Source organism: Choloepus didactylus, chromosome 18 (assembly GCF_015220235.1).
Source record: "Choloepus didactylus isolate mChoDid1 chromosome 18, mChoDid1.pri, whole genome shotgun sequence".
In the NCBI taxonomy this organism is placed as follows: domain Eukaryota; kingdom Metazoa; phylum Chordata; class Mammalia; order Pilosa; family Megalonychidae; genus Choloepus; species Choloepus didactylus.
The window spans coordinates 72,863,929-72,884,172 of record NC_051324.1 but is presented as its reverse complement, the minus strand read 5'-3'; the positions used below and the strand labels follow the sequence as shown (position 1 = coordinate 72,884,172).

At 54.5% G+C, this 20,244-nt stretch overlaps 1 protein-coding gene and 1 pseudogene across 1 annotated transcript in view; both read left to right on the top strand.

Annotated features, from left to right (window-relative positions):
• TIMP2 (TIMP metallopeptidase inhibitor 2) overlaps positions 1 to 20,244 on the top strand; it is a 56,463-nt gene that overhangs the window by 24,964 nt on the left and 11,255 nt on the right. The window contains exons 3-4 of the mRNA XM_037808212.1: positions 13,577 to 13,677; positions 15,675 to 15,783. Of these exons, the coding sequence (XP_037664140.1) occupies positions 13,577 to 13,677; positions 15,675 to 15,783 (210 nt within the window). The remainder of the gene's footprint in view (positions 1 to 13,576; positions 13,678 to 15,674; positions 15,784 to 20,244) is intronic.
• On the top strand, positions 15,797 to 19,302 carry LOC119513214 (annotated as a pseudogene).

The following is a 20,244-nucleotide window of genomic DNA, read 5'->3' as shown; positions in this document are numbered from 1 at the left end:
ACAGATGTGCTTCCCAGGCTTGAGGTGTTTCCATGAGGACAGAAGCAGATGGAAACGCCAGGTAAATTAAGCCCTTCCGATGTTTTGGCCAAATAAACACTGGACTTTCAGGGGCAACCAGGGTCAGGCAGGCACAGTTTCAAAAGGTACATGATTTGTTGCTGAGCCACTGGCTGAGATGTTAGCAGAGAGACTTAACTAAAACCTCTCTCAGTCTTTCAAACTAAGAAAACAACATCCTTAATATTGCATCACTTTATCCATTCCTGTTACTTTAATATTAGAAGGACAGAGAAAGGAAAAAAAGGAAAGGAAAGGAAAGTTGTTCCTGGCAACCCTTGCTACTGGGAGCCTCCCTCTGGGGTTGGGAATGGTGGGGGGCCCAGGGAGCTGGTCATTGATTTCTGACCAGCCTTGGCAGCCGTGGAGACCCCATACTGGGTGGGTTTGGGTTTGCCGGTTGCATACTTAGGGACCAGGCCGGGGTCAGCACACTTCATCTGTAAAGAGCCAGATAGTAAATATTTTAGGTTTTGCCAGCCTCTGTGGCAAGCACTCAACTCTGCCAGCCACGGACAACCTGTCAGTGAACGGGGGTGGCTGGGTTCCAATAAAACTTTATTTACAAAAACAGGTGGTGGGCTGGATTTGGCCCGAGGGCAGAGGTCTGCTGACCCCTGGAGTAGGATGTCAAGGAGATCATTCTGAGCCTCCCTGCTTCCCTCCCTCCTTCCTTCCGAGAGCCTGTGTCCATCTGGGCCATGAGACATTTGCGTCACTGGTTCACGAATGGCCTTTTTTTACCTTCTGCAAATTTTGTAGATGGTCTGATGAATGACTGAGCCCACCACCCAAACCCAACATCGAGAATCTCTGCCGACCACCCTCTTCTACCTGTGCGCTACTCCCCTTTTCTATATCCCTGCCTCCTGCTTGGAGACAGACCCGCTGAACTTGGGGTTGACCACTCCTTTCACATATGTATGCTGAACATTATATCGTTTAGCTGTATGTGGTTTTGAATTTGATAAAAAGGTATTGTGTGTTATCTTTGGAACCTTTTTTTTTTTTGACTCAGCGTGGTTACTGGCGTCCCTGCCGCGGGAGGTGTCCTTACTCATTTTCAGTGCAGCAAAATCACTGTTTTCCACAATCACGAGCCTGTTCCCTAAAAGGTAACTATATTCGTAATGCATTCAGATCGAAAGGTCAGGAAACAAAATATGAGGCTTTTGGGACTTACATTTTAGTGGAAGATAAGGTTATAAATAAGTAAAGTATATACCATTAGATGGAAAACCGACCCAGCGGGCGTGTCTCTGTGACACCTGAGCTGGGCTTTCCTGGTTAAGTGTCAGGCTCACGTAACCGTCACACTTGCTCCTTTCTATGGGATGGTGGGTGCATCCTGTGAGATTTTAAACTTTTGTTGTCATCATCCAAAGCTTGGGCAAAGACTCTTCCACTCTCTCATGCTTCATCCTACACGTCTCCATGTGGTCTGTGCAGGGTTTTCCCACTTTAGGTTGAGTCCTCAGAAATTGTTTTGTCCCAGCCTGGTTTCTTCCCATCATCTGTTTCTGGACTGTCATAAGCCAGAGTTGCAGAGCCAAGCAGCAATTTGATCCATGATTAAGAAAGAGCTTGGGGTCAGGGAGGCTCTTGTTATTCCTAAGCCTGATTACTTGGGGTAGAGCATCATCGTGTGCCTTGGACCCAGCCTGTACCTGGCGAGCAGTCGAGGCTCACTGCAGCTGGTCACCAGGAGTTACCTGGAGCCCTGCTGTTAGCCACCGCAGCCTCGCCTCGGTCCGAGGTGGTGAAGGCACCCTGGGATCACTGGGTTTAAAGCCATGGCCTCAGTGGTTCCAAAACGTTGGGCTCCCAAGAACTTCCTGGCTTCTCCCGGAAGCCACAGTCAGATGTAATGACCGGACAAGTCTTTCTTTGAGTGGGCTATTTTCATACCTGCTTTCAGAGGTAGTATTTGTAGTCCATCTGTTTTAGGTGAGCCATCACCCTTTCCTGGCCACACGTTAGCTAAAAGTAGGTGTAGGGGCCTGGCAGCAAGACGGAGGGTGACTCATCCGTGCCCGGTGAGCGCCGCCACTGTCTGCTTGCCACAGGACGAGACGCCCTGCCCCGCCCCGCCCCACCTGTGCCACAGAAGGATAAGGGGGAGTGGGGATTTCTTTGCCCAGACCGGTGGTGAGTGAATGAAATAGCCCTCCAGGACCCCCTCTCCCCACCAAAACAAATGACCCTCCAATGATTTGTCATAGAGATTTGGTGGGGTAACTTTCCACTGCCGTCCACGGGGTGTCCAAAAGGAGGACTGGAGGTCCCAGCAGACCCCGTCTTTGCTCCCCTCTCCGGCCACCCTGACCGGGCTGGGCTGTGGCACAAAGGGTTTGGGGGCACAGCCAAGAGCCTCACTGGGCTTGTTTGGCCCAGGTGTCAGGTGTCAGGAGCCAGCCTGACGTCACGGAGAGAATGCCAGCCTGGAGCCAGGCAGGGGTGTGAGCGTTGCCTCTTCACCTCTGTGCCAAACTCTGCTGCGTGGAGCAGGGCTCCTCCTGGCTCCTGCCTGGTGCTTTCCTGGTGCCCCCAAATCCTTTCTGAAGCAGGAGGCACAACTCAGCACCTAGGGTGGAGGCTTGGGGTCTGGCACCCGCCCCCAGCCCCCATTTGCACTGCAGACTGGGAGACGGGGCGACCTGGAAGGGCCCGTGGACCTCTGACATGTGGCTGTTTATTTCATCATCAACCCATGGATCCTCCTCTGAACCCCTGAAGCTTCTAGAACTTTCCAGTGGTTTGTGCCATTGATCGTCAATGCTCTACCCCCACCTTTGGGAGCAACGTCCCCTTCCCACCCTAGCTCTGCTTTCCCTCGCCCCTTTGCCATCTGATCACTCCCTTGTGTCCCTGCCTTGCAGGTCCTTCTGCCAAGCCCCAGGGGCTTGAGAAGCTTCTCAGCTGATGAGGCCACCTGCTTGCCTGAGAGGTTTGCGGGGGGATGGTGGCATTGCTAAGGTCAAACGTCCAGCAGTAGGGACAGGCCAGCAGTGCCCGGCGAAGGCCAGCGCAAGCAGGAATGTCACTTTGCCCGAGGTGCCATGGTTTGCTCCGGCACCTGCTGGCTGTCGTTTTGGAGGTGACCCTGCTCTGCTCTGGGGTCAGCCTTCTCTGCTTGACTTTCCCTGCCCCACCCGGCCAGGGACGCTGCCAATTGTGTATATGATAAAATCCAGAACCTCAGAAATAGAACGTGATGGGAAAAAACAGGATTTTGAAGCTGGGGAGGGCAAGGGCTGGGGACCCTACCCGCCCTGCAGTAGTTCTTCTGACGAGGATAGGTTTTGCCCTCCGAGAAGATGCAGGCGTCTTCCTCTCCCTGCCCTCTGTGAGCAGGGGCTTGAGGTACAAGGCAGCCTTCGGTGGCAGCTCCCATAATGGCCCAGGCTGTGTCCTCAGGCTGGAAACAGGGCTGTACTGAGCATGTGCCCCAGCCATGGCCAGCCTGGGAGGCAGGTGGGCCAGTCAGCTTTGCTTCTTACTTGCAAGTCTAGGAGATAGAAAGAGGAACAGGGGCACCAGCCGCCCAGAGCGTCCACTAAAGCAGACCTTGGAGGCTGGGAAGTGAGGGCCTGGGAGGCCAGCCTTTGTGTCCCTGTTTTCCTGTCCCTGGACAAATGCAGCACATTTGGATTCGGCCCACAGGCCACATGCAAGGGCGAGGGTGTGGGGACACGAGACCTGAGCTGACACTGAGGCCAGGAGGAGAGTGGCCCGCCCGGGGTCAGGCAGCCCCTGGTGACGGCGTGCGGAGAGGCCCCTGGTCTGCTCCCTTGGGGTTCTGAGCTGCGACTCGGGCCCCCCGGGCTTCTCCTGTGGGGTGGGGCGGGGATTGCAGGGGGCCCAGGGGCCCTTGGAGCCTCTCCAAACCCCCCATGCCTCCTTCCCTGCCCGGCCCGCTCCCGCCCCCACCCCGGCCTCAGGCTTGCAGGGCTGAGCTCGGCATGTCTGCTGGCTCTTGGCGGGGAAAGTGCCGAGCAGCAGTTCCCTCCACAAAGCCGCACTGTTCTCAGCAAATCCTCCCAGGATCGCCGTGCATTTTTTTCAAATGATTCAGCAGCACGTGAACGGGGCGGCCGGGGCCCGAGGCTCAGGGACCGTGGCCAAGGCTTCTGGCATGAGCTCCTGCTGGGCCCGCAGGGAGGAAGGAGGTGGTGGTGGGGGGGAGCCCGATGGCCAGGCTTGGGTGGGTGGGGCCGGGGCTGGGGGTCCTCCCAGGGCTGCAGAGGGAAGGGGCTGGGTCCTGCGGGGTCGGGGAGGGCCTGGAAACAAGGCGGTGAGCACCATGGCTTTGCTCTGCAGTCTGGGGACGGCATGGCCGCTGGCATGGAGAGATGCTGTTTCCATGTGCTCCCCAAAGGCAAGGAGCTGTAGCTGGAGCCCCAGTCTCCATGGATGTGGGCATACCGTGGACAAGAGCTCCTGAGGAGCTGGACTCTCAGCAGCTGGAGCAGGAGCCTTCCCGTGCAGGCCCCACCAAGCTCAGGTGCCAGGCTCCCAGGCTGGGAAGCCGGGTGGGGCCTGCACCACTGGCTCCTGGTCTCCGTCATCCCCTCTTCCCCCTGTCCCCCAATCCCTCCCCCTCCCCAGATCTTCAGCTCTGAGCAGCTGCCTTTGCAGGTCTTGCTAACACAGTCCTGCCCAAGGTGGACACTCACAGCTCTGCCCAGGGCGGGGAGCGCCATCTGTGGCATCCCAAGGGGCCCCATCTATTGGGCCTCCCACTCCCCAAAAGACCCAATCGCGGGCTCGGGGAGGGGGTGAGGGTCGGAGGGACCCGAGCCAGGCCTGGGCTCTCCCAGCGGCCACACATGGCAGAGAAGCCCTCCATCCTCCCCAGCACCGTGGGGCTGCTTTTAATTACTAAATTACGTGTGCACACACGCACACACACACACACACATGCTTTTCTTCTCATTTCCCTAAAAGGAGTGAACTTGGAGGAGGTCGGCTCCATCACTGACCAGGAGGGGCCCGGGCTCAGTGCTCGGGAAAGGCCCCCTGAGGGGGTGGGGGGAGGTGGCTGGATGGACGGAAGGCCACAGGGACAGACAGCTGGACATGCCACAGACTTCTGGGTGCTGAGGGCGGACGCCATGGAGTCCTCCCGAGCTGCTCCCCATTTTCACGTGCTGTCCTGGGGGTGGGGTAGGGGCGGCTGCGAGAGCTGGCGGGGGGCAGAGCAGATCCGTGCTCCATGTCAGCGAGGTCTCTGCCTGCGTCTCCTGGGGCTGTGGAGTAAAATACTTCAAACTGGGAGGCTCAGAATGACAGAAACACCTTCTCTCTCAGTCCTGGAGGCTGGAGTCCAAAACCAAGGTGCTCCCTCCAGAGGCCCAGGGCAGGCACCTTCCTTGTCCCTTCCAGCTACTTCCCTCCAGGCTCTGCCGCTGATGGCACGTGGCCTGCTCCCCTGTCTGTCTGTCCCTGCGTCCAAATTTCCCTCTCGTAAGGACAGCGGGTGTTGGATTCGGGCCACCCTGCTCCATCTCAGCCGATTATGTCTGCAAAGACCCCATTTCCAAATAAGGCCATGGCTGAGGTTCCAAGGAGACAGAATTGGGGAAAAATGTCTCCTTTCTAAATCCCGTTCCGTCCCCTACTGATGGTACTTGCTTGCAGCCATCTCTGCTTTTCTAGCCCGTGGGGTCATCCTGTCCTAAAAGAAGCGGGTGTGTCCCCAACAGAGGGGTTTGAAATAGCCTTTATGGTGCCCCCGGGAGCCCAAGGGAAGGTACTTGGGTACTGCACTCAGTTAGGTGCAATACCTAAACCCAAACCTCGATGCCTCGTGTCGGGTGGAAGGGCCCCAAAAGATTTGATCACGTGATAGCAACACCCAGAGGGCAGAGCCCAGCTCTGTGGCTGGACATCTGTCCCCCAAAGGAGGGTGTTGACGTGGGAAGTGGGGCCTCCAGGCGGCCCCCTTGCGCTCCTCTGACCCTGAGGGCTGGTGGGGCACTGCGATGGAGGCACCCCAGTCCTGGAGCTCTGGACAAGTTCATCAAACCTCAGGTGGGCTTGGCCAGGTCATCCGGCCACCTGCTGTCCCTCCGTCCCCCTGGAAGGGAGGCAGGGCTCTCCTCCTAAATCGCAGCTGTGGTGTGCGGACATGGATGTTAGCAAGCACTTTGCTGATGACTCCTTGTGGCCTCAGGTTGTGAAATGTATAAACTTGGGGGCCTCCTTTTCCAGAAAGTTGGGGCCAAAGGCTTGGTGCATGAGAGTGCTCCCCAAGTAAGGCGGCGGAGCAAACCACACCTGGACAGGGCGTCGGGCCCACACCCGGCCTTGAGCACGCGGAGGGAGGAGCCGGTCTGGGAGAGAAAAGTTTCTTTTCGAATTCCTCTGAAGTGGTTGGCACGTTGCTCCACCCGGAGCCGGAGACCAGGAAATGGACCGAGTGACCCGGGCGGGAGCGGCCACTCAGGCCTGGCGTCACCTCCTCTGCACCTGAGAAACGTGGGTTCCTTCCCCACGGCTGGCCCACCTGGGGCCGACGCTGGGGCGGGTCCGTCTCAAACCCCCTCCGCGCTCCGGGTGGCGTTTGGTTCCTGTCACAGCACGGGGCCTCCCCCGCCACAGTCTGGGCCGGCAGGGTCTTTGGCCTGAGAAGCCGAAGGCCTCCATCTCCCCCACGGAATCAAAGGCGCTGGGCGCGTGCCCCTCGCCAGCGGGGCCGGTCGGCATTTTCCACGGGGCGGGAGCAAGATGGCAAAACAGGGAGGCAGTGTCCCCACCAGCGCCCGGCCCCCTGGGCACCTCTCCCGGGGCAGCAGCCGGGCTCTGCCAGGGAAGGTGGGCATCCTCAGAGTCGGCGGGCACATAAGCCTCAGGGGACCCGGCAGCTGGTGGTGACTGTGCACCTGGACGGATGTTTTTCCGAGCCCCGGGGGTCCCTGCACCTCTTCTGGGCACCTTCCTTTGCCTGGTGCCTGGTCAGGGAAGGGGTGGGGGGCTGGGGAGTAGGAGCACGTTGGGGTGAAGCGTGAACTTCCTGAAGTCATCTTCGGAACCCCCGGCCCTCCTGGCCTCGGGGGCAGGGCGCCCGTGTCCTGGCCGCGGAGACCAGCCAGGTGATGTCCTGTCAGGTGTATTTACCTGCGTGGCACATGGGCTTTCTCCAGAGAGCGCCCGGGACGTGGAAAGCTAAAGAGAATTCTGAGGGTGAAGTAAGGTCTGACTCCCCCTGAGAGTGTGAGGATCCCCCAGGGACTCCCAGACACGGGGATTGAGAAGATGCTGGTGGGCGTGTGACGCTGGAGGACACGGCAGGTCCCACTTCGGTGGCAGCAGAGGGGACACAGGGCGGAGAACAAGGAGAAGAGAGAGCCGGGGCCCTGGGACCCCGGCCTGGGGGGCTGCCCCCACTGGAGGACGGCCGGGGGGCAGCCCGCTCTGGGTTTGCTTTTCCCCGGGCGGTTGTCATCACTCACGGCCCGAGTGGAGCCCTTACTCTCCGGATCACCTTCCCGTGACTTTGACTTTCCACCCGCCTGGTGCTTTTCCGTCCTCATTCCGGATTGTTTTTCCAGGCTCCTTGCGGGAGGAAGTGACGTCATGTGCTCGCCTCGGCCGGGGTGGGGGCAGGGCCCCTGCGGCTGCGTGTGCTTTGAATTAAGTTGACGGTTGTGCGTTCCAGTAGCCAACATCTGGCAGTGAATTCACCAGCCAGCGTCTCACCCTTGATCTCAAACCCAGATGTTGTGTTAACGGCAGACGGGGAAAGAAGAAAAAGCAAAATCCGAGCCGCTCTGGGAGAGGCCATGGTTTGGGGAGCAAAGCTGCTAGCCCAAGAATCTTCCTACTGGGCTCTCCCTCCACGGCTGCTGCCAGCACCAGGGTGAGGGGCGGCGGAGGTGGGGTGGCCAGTCCTGGGGGAGGGCAAGGCCACGGACCGGCCCCCACCACCCATGCCCAGCTCCAGCCCTGGCACGAGCAGGCATCCGATAAACATATCAGTGCCTTGATTTTAATTTCTTTCCGGATTCTTTTTGTCTCTGTTTTCTCAGCCCTTGGAGTGGCTTGGGACTCGGGGAGGCCCCTCCCTCATTTGCAGTGGCCCCCATTCCCTCATGTTCCTGGTGGTCCATTCTGGAGCTCACATGGATGGCGATTGCTTAGTGGGGTGGGTGGGAGATGTGTTTCTGGAAGGTTCTCCTTATCTCCTCCTTCTCTGTCTGCTGTCAGCCCTTGGAAACAGTCTGCTTCTCTGTTTTCTCGTTTGCTTGTCCGTCAGCTGTCGTCTCTCCCAGACCGGACACCCCACAAGGGCCAGTTTTGCTACTGATGTTTTTTATGTGCAAGGTCCACAGGACGATCTCCCACCCCGAACCCCTTTCTCCACCTTTCCCTTTGGGCTTTTAGGGTTTGCCCTGGAAAGGAGGCCTAACCTCCAACTCTGAGTTTAGTGTGGATGCCCGTCCTCCCGCTCTGGCCTTATGCCTGGGGCAGAAGCAGAAGGTCGGGGTCCACGGCCAGAGCTGGCAGGGTCCGCCGTGCCCCCACCCTGCTCTCCCTCCTCTGGGGAGCCCGTATGCCCTGTGCAATTCCCCAGCTGGGATGTATGCCTTCGCTAGAGCTGGGTGTGTGCCCCCACAACCCCGAGAGCCAACCCCAGACAGTTCCTGCAGCCCTGAGTAGGGCCACAGCACAGTTCCCTCGGGTCTGGGGACAGATGCACCGCCGAAAGCTGAAAACCCAGTGACATGACTTCACATCTGGTGGCCTTGGTGCTTTGGGGAAGGTTCTGTGTAAACCTTCCCATGTAGACTGGCCCTTCTTTGCTTCTTGATCTTCACTTTCTTTCCTGCACATAACCTCTCATTTTGCAGAGTGGGGGAGGAGGTTCCCAGCTAGAATTGAAAGAGACTCTGGAGAGGCGGGGCAAGATGGCAGACTGGTGAGCTGTATGTTTTAGTTACTCCTCCAGGAAAGTAGGTAGAAAGCCAGGAACTGCGTGGACTGGATACCACAGAGCAATCTGACTTTGGGCATACTTCATACAACACTCATGAAAACGTGGAACTGCTGAGATCAGCGAAATCTCTGGGCCAACTTGAAGGGTGGGGTCGCTGCCCTCCCCCCTTCATGGGATCGGACTCCCAGGGGAGTGAATCTCCCTGGCGGCGTGGAGTGTGACTCCCGGGGAGGAATGTAGACCTGGCGTCGTGGGACGGAGGGCATCTTCTTGACCGAGGGGGGGATGTGAAAGGAAATGAAATAAGCTTCAGTGGCAGAGAGAATCCAAAAGGAGCCGAGAGGTCACTCTGGTGGGCACTCTTGCGCGCACTTTAGACAACCCTTTTTGGGTTCTGGAGAGTTGGGGTAGCTGGTGGTGGATGCCTGGAACTATCAGGCTGCGGCCCGGAGCCCATGAATCTCGAAGACGGTTGTGTAAAGGTGTAGCTTATGAGGGGTGACAAGGGGATTGGGAGGGCCATGGGGACCGCACTCCACTTCGTCTGGTTTGTGGATGGATGAGTGGAGGGATGGGGGAGGGAGACGGACGGACACGGGTACCCAGTGTTCTTTTTTACTCCGGTTGCTCTTTTTCACTCTGGCTATTATTCTTGCTATTCTTGTGTGTGTGCTAGTGAGGGTGTCAGGGATTGATTTGGGTGGTGGGTGTACAGCTGTGTGGTGGTGCTGTGAACAATCGAGGGTGCAATTTGTTTTGTGTGGCTGCGTGGTGTGTGGGTATATCTCAATGAAATGAAGATTAAAAAAAAAAAAAAAAAAAAAAAAAAAAGACATAATGCTGAGCAAAATAAGCCAGGCACAAAAAGAAAGATATTGTATGTTACCACTAATGTGAATTCTGTGAAAAATGTACAATGTTTTATACTGTAGAATGTAGGGGACCTAGAGATACCAATTAGTGGAGGGGGAATGATAATCTAATAAAAAAAAAAATAATAGATCAGTAATATGGTTGGATATAAAATACACACACCCAAATCAACAGCATTCAAATGAGCGAGGCAAAATAACCAACTAGAAAGCATATTTGACAAAAGATATCTTTTATGGTAATAATAAAGTGAAATATGAAGGAATAAATTTATCAAGAAATCTGCAGAACCAATGTGAAGAAAAATTATAAACTTAACAAGGGACACACTTAAATGTAAATAAATGTAGAGATGTTCCATGTTCCTAGATAGGAAAACCTAGCCACATAAAGGTGTCTATTCTTACCATGTTAATATGTAAGTTTAATATGATCATAATAAAAATATCAAACAAATTTTTAGGACTTGATGAAATGATTCTAAATATCATCTGGAAGAATTATCAGATAAGAATAGCCTCCAAATTTCCTGGTATAATTTGTTTCTTTCATTCGTGTGTGTATGTGTGTGTTATATGCCTATGCTATACTATCTGGTGCATAAAAGCTTTTAATAGTTAAAAAAAAAAAAAAAAAAAAAAAGAAAGAGACTCTGAAGAATCCGAATTCTTGTTTGCATGGACTGACGGAGCCAGCCTGGTTGGAAATGGGTCTTCACTCTCCCCAGCCCTCTCCCCGCTTTCCTGCCCGCGTGGCAGCCTTGGGGCCAGTGGGCTTTCTGTTCCTAACCCCACAAGTCTACCACGAACCCTTGATTCAACCAGAGTGTCTTCTTTTCTGACAGTTTAAACAAGGGAAGTGTGTCTCTGTGGCCACAAAGCCAACACCTAAGGGGGTGGCATCAAATCAGACTCTGGGATCCTGGCTTGCATGCTGGCCAGGCACGGTCCTCCGTGCACCGAGCAGCCTCGGGAGCGGGAGAATCAGCTCCATGCTTCCCTGCAATGCTGTTTTGTGCTCTCATCCCGAAGTAGACATTCCCAGCATGCCAGGTGCTGCCTGCCTCTCTTAAGCCCCCATGCAGCCCCAGGAGGTGCCGGTTCTGTTTTCTATCCCACTTTCGACATGAGTACCTGGGGCTCAGAGAAGTCAAGGACATTCCCCAAGGTCACACAGCTAACAGGTGGCCGCAGCAGGACCAAGCCCCGCCCCTGCTATTTCCAAATAGGGGCTCACGGGCCCCTCAGGAGCCTTTAAAGAGCCTGATGTACACATCTCAATGCACGGAATAGAACGTAACCTTTTGCTGCCCGGAGGCAGTGTTTGCTTATTTGATGACAGTTGTGTGTTTGTTGAGTGCCTCGATGTGTTAAGCGTTCTGCAAGGGAGGGGGGCACTCAAAAGGGTGGGACGCCTGGCCCGAGGGACCAGGCGGACCGTGAAGTTGGTGAAGCTGGCAGCCTTGCTGCTTCTGCACCCCAGGTCTCCTTGGGTTTTGCTGTTTTAATATTATGAGCGGATGACTGTTCTGCATCAAGAGCAAGCTTAGGACAAAGCTAATCTGGCTCATTTGCTGATTTGCATAAACGTGTTTCACGCAGCTTTGCAGTGAGGACTAGAGGAGGCAGTCGGAGGGTCTGAAGACAAAACTCACCTGTGCTGCCGGCTCAAGCTTCTCAGGTTCAGTTCGGCTCCGATCGGCAGGCGTTTGTGAACATCGGCTGTTCTGGGGATAGGGTGTAGCTTCTGCCCACTCCCAGGGCCCGGGACAGACAGACAAGTGCTTACAGCAGAATGGATAAGAGATTTGCAGTATGCCAAGTGCTTCGGGAGGACAGAGTCTCCCATTGGAAGGTGGGGAAGGATTATTTTAGCTGGGTCTTGCAGGATGCGTGGAATTTCTCCAGTCACGGAAGGGGGCGGGGCATTTGGAGCAGAAGGAACTTGTCTGCTCAGAGGTGTGGGCACACCTGCCATGTTCAGGCAGAGGAGTATTATGGTCTGCTGGAGCAGCAAGAGTGGGGTGGGGTGGGGGGTTGGGGTGGTTGTCGAGCAGTGGCAGCTGAGGGAACTGAAAAGGCGGCTGGCTGGTGCCAGATTGCGGAGGGTCACGTATTTTAGGCAAAGGCCTTCAGGTGACACGACTATACAAGGATAGCTGGTGGCAGTGGGGTGAGGGGTGTAGTTTGGGAGAGGGAGGCTCTGGAAACGGGAAGCTACTACCAAGGGCCAAGCCATCTGATCTAGGGCTTCCCACCCAGGGGGGGCATTTATTAGTGGTGACTGTGCAGGCCTGGCTTAGCCGCAGAAGCAGAAACCTGTGGCCTCAGCAAGTCACGACTCACCTCCCCCAACAGAGAGCAAATAAGAACGGGGTCTGGGCTGGGTGGGGCCGTGGGCCAGCCTGGGATGCAGAGTGCGGTTCTGGGGACCCGGGGGATGGACACAGGGGACCTCCTGACTCTGTAGGAAAAGACAGGCCTGGCCAGGGGGTTCCAAGAGATTCGAGCCCACTGCCCAGAGACTCCTTGGAGCTCCTTGCTGCTCAGCCTCTCTGCTCCTTGTTTCTCTTCTTTGCTCATCTCCCCACCAGCATCACACTCTCCCAGAGTGACCCTGCACAGCTAAGGCAGGGAGGGCAAAGCTTTTAAAGCCATTAAAGCAGGCCGCACCATGGGGCTGACAAGCTGTGAGATGAAAAAAGGAGGCCTTTGCCCGAGTGACGCCGTGAGCTGCCGATTTGCGTGGCCTTGGGTCACAGGGAGTAGACCTTAGTCCTGGCTTCGCTGCCATAGAAAGCTCCGGGATGCATGACCCGTCAGCAGTCTCTGCCCTGGCAAACCTTCCGGAACCTTCCCAGCCGGACCTCTTTGCCTTCTCTCTCTTTTGTCACGTCTGTCTTCATGTTTGCCCTCCTTCCCTGGCGTCTGTCCTGTAGGTTGGCTGGCTCTGCCCATGGGTGTTTTCTAACCTGATTCTGTGTGCTTTGGGTTAAAAACTTAATGACCCTAAAAGAAATAATAATAATAAACTACAAAAAACATTGTGACCTTCCCATAATAACATCATCCCCAGGACATTTTCTGGGAGAACTTTTGGGATAAATTAGTAAGACAGCAGGATAGACCTTTTAGATGTAAGACCCCAAACCTAAACAAAGGTAGGTAATAATACCCCGTCTGCGCTCGGCCTGAAAAAGCCTCTTTGCCAGTAGGCTGGGTGGGGGGTCGTCCGTCCTGGATTTAGTGGTTGGGATCACAGGATAGTGCATTGTTATCGGCTTCCCCCAGACACCAATGAATACATTGAGGATGAACAGAACCCCCACAGCAGGCAAGCGTGACCCCAACAGATGACCTGCGGGCAAATCAATGAGGCCGCCTGCTTTTATAGAAACGTTAAGTTCTGGATAAGGAGGGCCCCCGAGCCTCTGCTTCTAGCCCTGTCGCTAAAGGGGTTTTTGCCGAAGTATCACGGTGCTGGCCGTGGCCTCGGAGCTGCCCCTGGTGGTTCATCCCCCTGCGGTGTCTGTGGAGCAGGAGCCATGCGGGGTTGGGGGTGGCTGGGGTCACCTTGTCCTTCACTTTACAGCCCAGAGATGAGGGGTGGGCTCAACCCCTCCTCCCCCCAGCGCCCCTCCAGGCCCGGAGGCCTCGCCCCACCCCTGGGGGCCACCCCTCACCCCTGAATCCTTGTGTGTTGCAGTGATCAGGGCCAAGGCGGTCAGCGAGAAGGAGGTGGACTCCGGGAACGACATCTACGGCAACCCCATCAAGAGGATTCAGTATGAGATCAAGCAGATAAAGGTAAGGCGGCCCCAGGTGGCCCCGAGGGGCAGGTGCAGGGCGCGGAGGGAGGCAGTGGCCCGGGGGCCAGAAGACACTCCTTCTCCTTCTCACCCGTGCTGTGGGGTACGGGCAGCACGGCCCCCCACAGGGGCAGTTTCCTGACTCCACACCTGGCTGGATCAGCCCCCGCTAATCGATACATGTGAGGGAAAGGTGCGCACCCACTGTCTGTGTGCCCACCGTCAGTCCTTGTTCAGGAATGCGTGTCTTTATTTCGATGACAGTGGCCCAGCCGTGGTTTTCAGTCCCCCCGTCCATGGCTCCTTTTGTTCAGGGGGTTTGAAGGTGACGAGCCCTCAGCCGTTGCCTCTGGGAGCCTGGAACTGCTGCGAGGAGATGCGACGTCAGTACCCAGCACGGCTGCGTGGGCTCCAGGCGGGCCTTGTGGGTATCAAGTTGTTGGAAGAGGAATTTGGAGAGAGGAGGGTGCCTGGGGACCGGTGTGGTTAGACGGGCAGCTGGGGGAGGCTTTGGTTTGGGCCTGTTACTAGAGATGAGCCAGAGGGGCCCAGATGGAGCGGGGAGGTGGGTGTGAGGTTTTCCAGGGGGTTGTCCCTGTTCCAGGGCACATGGGAGGAAACCCTGTTTGAGAGAGAAAGATCAAGGCTCAGAGAGAAGAAGAAGGTGGGTGGGGGGGGTTTGGAAGGACAGGACCCAGCACTGCGGCAACGACGTGTTGTTGTTGATGTAACTAACGTGGGTCCAGAGGAGAGAAGGAAATCCTGGGCTCCAGGTACAGCTTTGTAACATGGTAGACATTTGTAGCTTGTCAGTATTTAATTTATTACAAAAATAAAAGGTAGTCGAAAATAAATGTTGATAAGGTATAGAAAGAAGCCAAAACGGTCATCCAAAGGTCAGTGAAAGGCTTGATAATTCAGTACATGTCACTTTAGGGGGCTGCCCAGTCTCTCAGCACTGAAGTCTTTTTATTCAAGAAGCAGGAAGGAGAATCTCTGCCCTTACAGCCTTGTAAAGGGCTGTGAGATGGCAGGTTTTGGCTCCATGGTCACACCTTAGCCCTTTGGAGACAGAGGTCGTTTGATACAACGTATACACCCATCTGTGGGGTCCAGCTCTGGCAAGGCCTGTTTGCCACGACATTTGGGATGACCCTATTCCATTTGGGATTGCTTACTGAAACTACCACCCCCCAAAAGAAAAAAAAGCTATTAGCCTTGGTTTGACCTTGGCTCAAGTCTGAAGGAGGTTCGAGTGGAATGGTGCAGCCGAGAGTTCCCGCATGCCCCCCACCCTAAGTTGGCCCCCTTTGTTGTGTGGTCCTGGAGTGTTGGGGGGCTCTCGCCTCCCTCCTGCTCCATCCCCCCATGCGCGCACACACACACACACACACACACAACACACTCAGTTTCTGTCAGGTCACACTCCACAAAGCCAGGGTGGGGGCAGTTCCCAGGCCACCCCATACCCCTCCCGTCACTGCCCCATGGCACACCCATACCCCACCCCCCACTGTGGCTTCCTCCTTCGCCTTGGAGCTCCCGAAGGACCGTTGGTCCCGCGTTGGGGAACCAGGTCCCCTGGCCCCGAGTCCATGTTCTGCTGCACCCCGGCCTGACAGGTAGCCAGTGACTTGTTCGAATGCCTGGAAATCTGCAAAGGCCGGTTCCCCGTGATGGGGCAGTGTCACCCGGGAGGCCCGGGCCCCTCCCCAGGGACGTCACGGGCAGCAGGGGTGCAGACAGCAGCCCGAGGACGCTTCCTCCAGGTGACACTGTTGTCCCTCCCCACAATGAGAACGGCCGCACTTGGCGTCACAGTGACCCAGACACCGTTTGGGGACAGAAATGCCCATCTCCGCTCCATCTCGTTTGCGTGCTTCTGTCCTCCCGGGCGGCGTCCTCGCTCGGTGGAGGGCGGGCTGCCCGCGGCCTTCCGGGTAGGAAGGGAATTCTCGGGCTCTGCTCGCATTCCCTCACCTTCTGTCTTCCCAGATGTTCAAGGGACCTGACAAGGATATAGAGTTCATCTACACAGCCCCCTCCTCGGCCGTGTGCGGGGTCTCGCTGGACATCGGAGGAAAGAAGGAATATCTCATTGCAGGTGCGTATGTGACAGTGCCGGGGCTGGGGCTCATTCTCAGGGAACACCCAGGTCTCCAGCACCTGGCTCCGGAGGGCTCAGGCCTTCTCCACCCCTTCCCTGCCAAGGAATTCCTCCTGGATTTCCACCTGCCCCGGCGGCCTTCCAGCCTTCCCTGCTGGGTCAGTGGAACCAACACAACTTGGTAGGAAGACACAGAGCCGGCTGGCAGTCACAGGACATGTGTGATTGCCAGTGCCTGTGTTCATAAAAGCTGCCAGAGAGCCTTGGGGTGTGTGTGCGGGATGCTGGCGAGACTCAAAGTTGTGGACCTTTTCCTCCATCAAGAGAGTTGAAACCTTACTTTAGTCTCTCGCTATTATATGCATGGCTTCCTGGACGCTTTCCTTAACCTTATTTCTTTCTTTCTGTACACTTTTATTCTGGCTTAAAACCATTTCCCTCTGCTCCTTCCTACTGCCTCCTCTGCCCACCAATCTAGGCTGAACTCCAAAGGTTTAGAGCTGGGTTTATTAAGCTCAGGACCGCTGATATTTGGGGCTGGATCGTTCTCTATAGCGGGAGCTGACCTGGGCATTGTAGGATTTTAGCAGCATCCCTGACCTCTGCCCTCTAGATGCCAGGTATACCTCCCAGGTGCAACAAGCAAAAATGTCTCCAGACATTGCCAGCTATCCCTTGGGGGCAGAGTCTCCCTGGTGGAGACCCACCGGGAGCACAGCCCTGCCCAGCGGAAGTTTCTGGGGCGATGGAAGGGTCTGGTTCCGCACTGCGCGGTCTGCAGCCTCTGGCCGCCTGTGGTCAGTGAGCACTCGCAGGACGGCCAGTGCAGCTGAGGGACGGAATGTTTAAAATTTCAGTTCAGTTAGTTTAAATGTACATGTAAAGAACTGCCGGTGGCCCCCGTACTGGAGGGTGCTAAGTCAATTAAAGGAAGGTGCTCCCCTCTTCCTGGGGAAAGTAGGAATCGGATCCTGAACTTAAGGAAAAAGGAGAGACAGGACGACTCCTCTAGAGGGCTTTATGTTTGATTCCAAGCTTCAAATTTAATTATAAAAATAAATTCTGAATCCAAATACCCATAATTCGGGGCTTTTCCTCTGTTTTAGGTTATGTGCACCTTTTGCCCTTGATTTAGAATATTCAAAAGTTGACACATAGAAGGAAGCCCGTGCCGAGCAGCTAGCAAGGGTTGGGGAGTGAACTGCTGCGGGAACGGGGCGGGGGACCCCAGGAAGGGCTGCCGCCAGGACCGCTGTCCGTGGGGCTGTACGGCTTCCACCACCCTTGCCATAAATTTTGAGCTGAATTTGGAAAAATACTGGCCAGAAGGAAATAATGATAAAATTTTTCCTCGTGGTGAATATACAAGAACAGACCTGACTCTTAAGTACACATGGAGATTAATAAGTGGACACTTCTGGAAACAGAAAGTCATAAAGAGCCGTCTGTCTTGAGTCAATGAACAGTGCCCTTTCATTGCATATAAGGATTTTAAGCTGATATCTTGTCAGTACGCAGCGCTCCTCGTTGTGGTTGGAGTTAATGACACTGAGCACGAGATAGCTATTTATGAATTCATCCATTACTTTGGAGGTTTTAGATGAGTACCTCAGCCGAGTGAGCGAATTTGATATTTAATTTAGATAAAGTACACATCATTTCGGATGAGATGATATTAAATGGCTGCATTGTGGAAACTAACTGGGCGAGAATTCTTGGTCCTCTGCTAATTTTTGATAAATGTCAGAAAGCTGAATAATGGATGCCCCGGCCAGACAACACTGATTTATAGGAAATGTAAATCCCGTGAAATACCTCTCAAGATCTGTAGCCCAAAAGAATCTACAAGGCCACACACTGCAAAACAGGGTATCCTTCAGAAGACATTGTAAATAGGTGTTTTCCACATTTCCTAAATAGAAAACAAAACTGTATTTTAAAATACAATGTACAAAGAAAAATTTTATCCAAAACTGAGAGATGTAAGTTTTATTTTCTAACTAGGCATTTTTTTTCTCCACTTTAAAATTTGGGGATAAAAGGAGTTTGGTCTGTGCTTTCTTTCAACTACTAAAAAATTGTTTTATTCTGATAACGTGTATATAACATAAAATGTGCCATTTTAGCCATTTTTAGATGTGCAATTCAGTGGTGTTGCTTTTACGAAGTGTTGTGCTGCCATCACAACCTTCCATTCAGTAAAAGTTTTCATCACCCCTAAGAGAAACTCTTTACCCATTAAGTAATGACTCCCCATTCCCCGTACCCCCAGCCCCTGGTAACCTCTAGTATACTTTTTGCTCTATGAAGTTGCTTGTTCTAGATATATCATCTGAGTAGAATCGTATGTTTGTCCTTTTGTGTCTGGCTTATTTCACTCGGCATGGGTTTCCGGGGTTCCCCCATGTTGTACCACGGAACTTCCCTCCTTTTTATAGCTGTCGGATATGCCACATCTTGTTGATATCCATTCAGTCTTCGATGGACAGTTGTGTCGTTTCCACCTTTTGGCTATTGTGAAAGTCAACAACAGCTGGTGGACAGGAGCCTCACCTGCGCTCGGAGCTCTCCCAGGCTCCTGCTGTCAGGATGCTCCCACACACACTCCCACCGGGAAGACAGGAAGGAAATTAGAGATAATATAAGACAGGGTTTTTTGTGGGGTGATTGAAATAATGAGGGATACTTCAGGCGGTACAAAGAGGAAGAGGCCCAGGCAGGCCAAGGATCCAGAAGGCTTAGTGGTAAGCTGTGGCGTTGACCTTGGCCGGAGGCGTTGACCCTGGCCAGAGGCCTTGCCCTTGGCCATAGGTTTGACCTTGGCTATAGGCATTTACCTTGGCCGTAGGGTTTGACCTTGGCAGTAGGCATTGACCTTGGCCGTAGGCTTTGACCTTGGACGTAAGCTTTGACCTTGGCCGTAGGCATTGACTTGGCTGTAGGCTTTGACCTTGGAGGTAGGCATTGACCTTGGCTGTAGGCCTTGACCATGACCATGGTGGGACAGAGGGGAGCCACTGCAGGGAGGAAGGTGCGGTGGGGAATGCGTGGGGTGGAAGCCGTGGGAAACCAACGCGGGTGTTGTCCTCCTTTCTTCCTTGCCGTGGTCACATCCAGCTCTGCCCCCACTGGGTTTCTTTGTTGCTACATCAGGGATTCTGGTCCTGCTCCCTGGGGGTCACGGGAGAGGTTTCCTCTCTTCTTTTTTTGTGCATTTCCGAACTTCCCAGATGTTTTCTTATGAGCATCTATTATTTTTTAACAGCTTGATTGAGATATAATTCATATACCATATAGTTCACCCATTTAAAGTGTATGATCCAGTGGCTTTTAGTATATTCACAGATATTTGCAACAATCACCTCAGTCAACTTTAAAACATTTTTGTCACCCTGAAAAGAAACCCTGTACCCTTTAGCAGTCACTCCCAATTCTTCCCATCACCCCCCAGCCTCTGGCAACCACAAATCTGTTTTCTGTCTCAATGGGTTTGTCTGTTCTGGACATTTCATATAAAGTGGAATAGTACAGTATTTGTCCTTTTGCCTTTCACTTAGCATAAGGTTTCCTGCGGTCGCAGTTGATATGTCTGGGGGGGGGTGGCGGCCGGTAGCTAAATCCTAGGCTCCCAGGCTTGCTCTGAAGGTACCGGCGGCGGGGGCTCTTTCCCGGAGGCGAAGGCGAGGCGGGGGATTTGGCCAGGTCCCCGGCGGGGGGGGGGCGTGCAAGGTGTGGAGGGCGGCGAGAAGGAACAGGCAGGACACGGTACTTTGAGGGATGATGAAACCAAGAGAGCTTTATTAGGCGAGAACACAAGCTTATATTGGGCGATTAGAGGGCGGGGTAGCTATAGAGGTCGAAGGCTTGGATTGGTTCAGAGAGGGCGCGGAGGTTGAATGACAAGGGGCGGGAGTAGTTTTGGTAACTGCGCATGCGCACTGACGGTGGGGGAGTTGCTCTGGCAATGGGGAGTGTCAGGGGCAAGATAAGGGGGTGGGGAAAAGGCGGTTCCCTCCGGCAAGCCTCCCCTAACGGTAGTATTTTGGGTGAGGAAATGGGGCCTGCCTCCGGCTCCACTTTCCCAGGCCTGGGGGGCTGTGGAGGGCGCTGTCGCCCGTGCCCACCACCCTCCCCAGGGGCTGATCAGGTCCCCCAGCCCAGGCCCGCCAAGTCGAAGCGCGTAATCAGTATCCCGCAGTTTCCAGAGTTCATCCATGTAGTAGCACGTACAAGTACTTTATCCCTTTTAACGGCCAAATATAATTCCATCGTGTGTGGACAGACCAAACTTTGTTTATCCAGCCACCCGTTGGTGGACATTTGGATTGTTTCCAGTTTTGAGCTATTGTGACTAATGTGTTATAACCATTCAAGTACAATTTCTGCATGGACTTATCTTTTCATTTCCCTTGGGCATATACCTAAGAGCAGAGTTGCTGGGTCTTATGGTAATTCTGT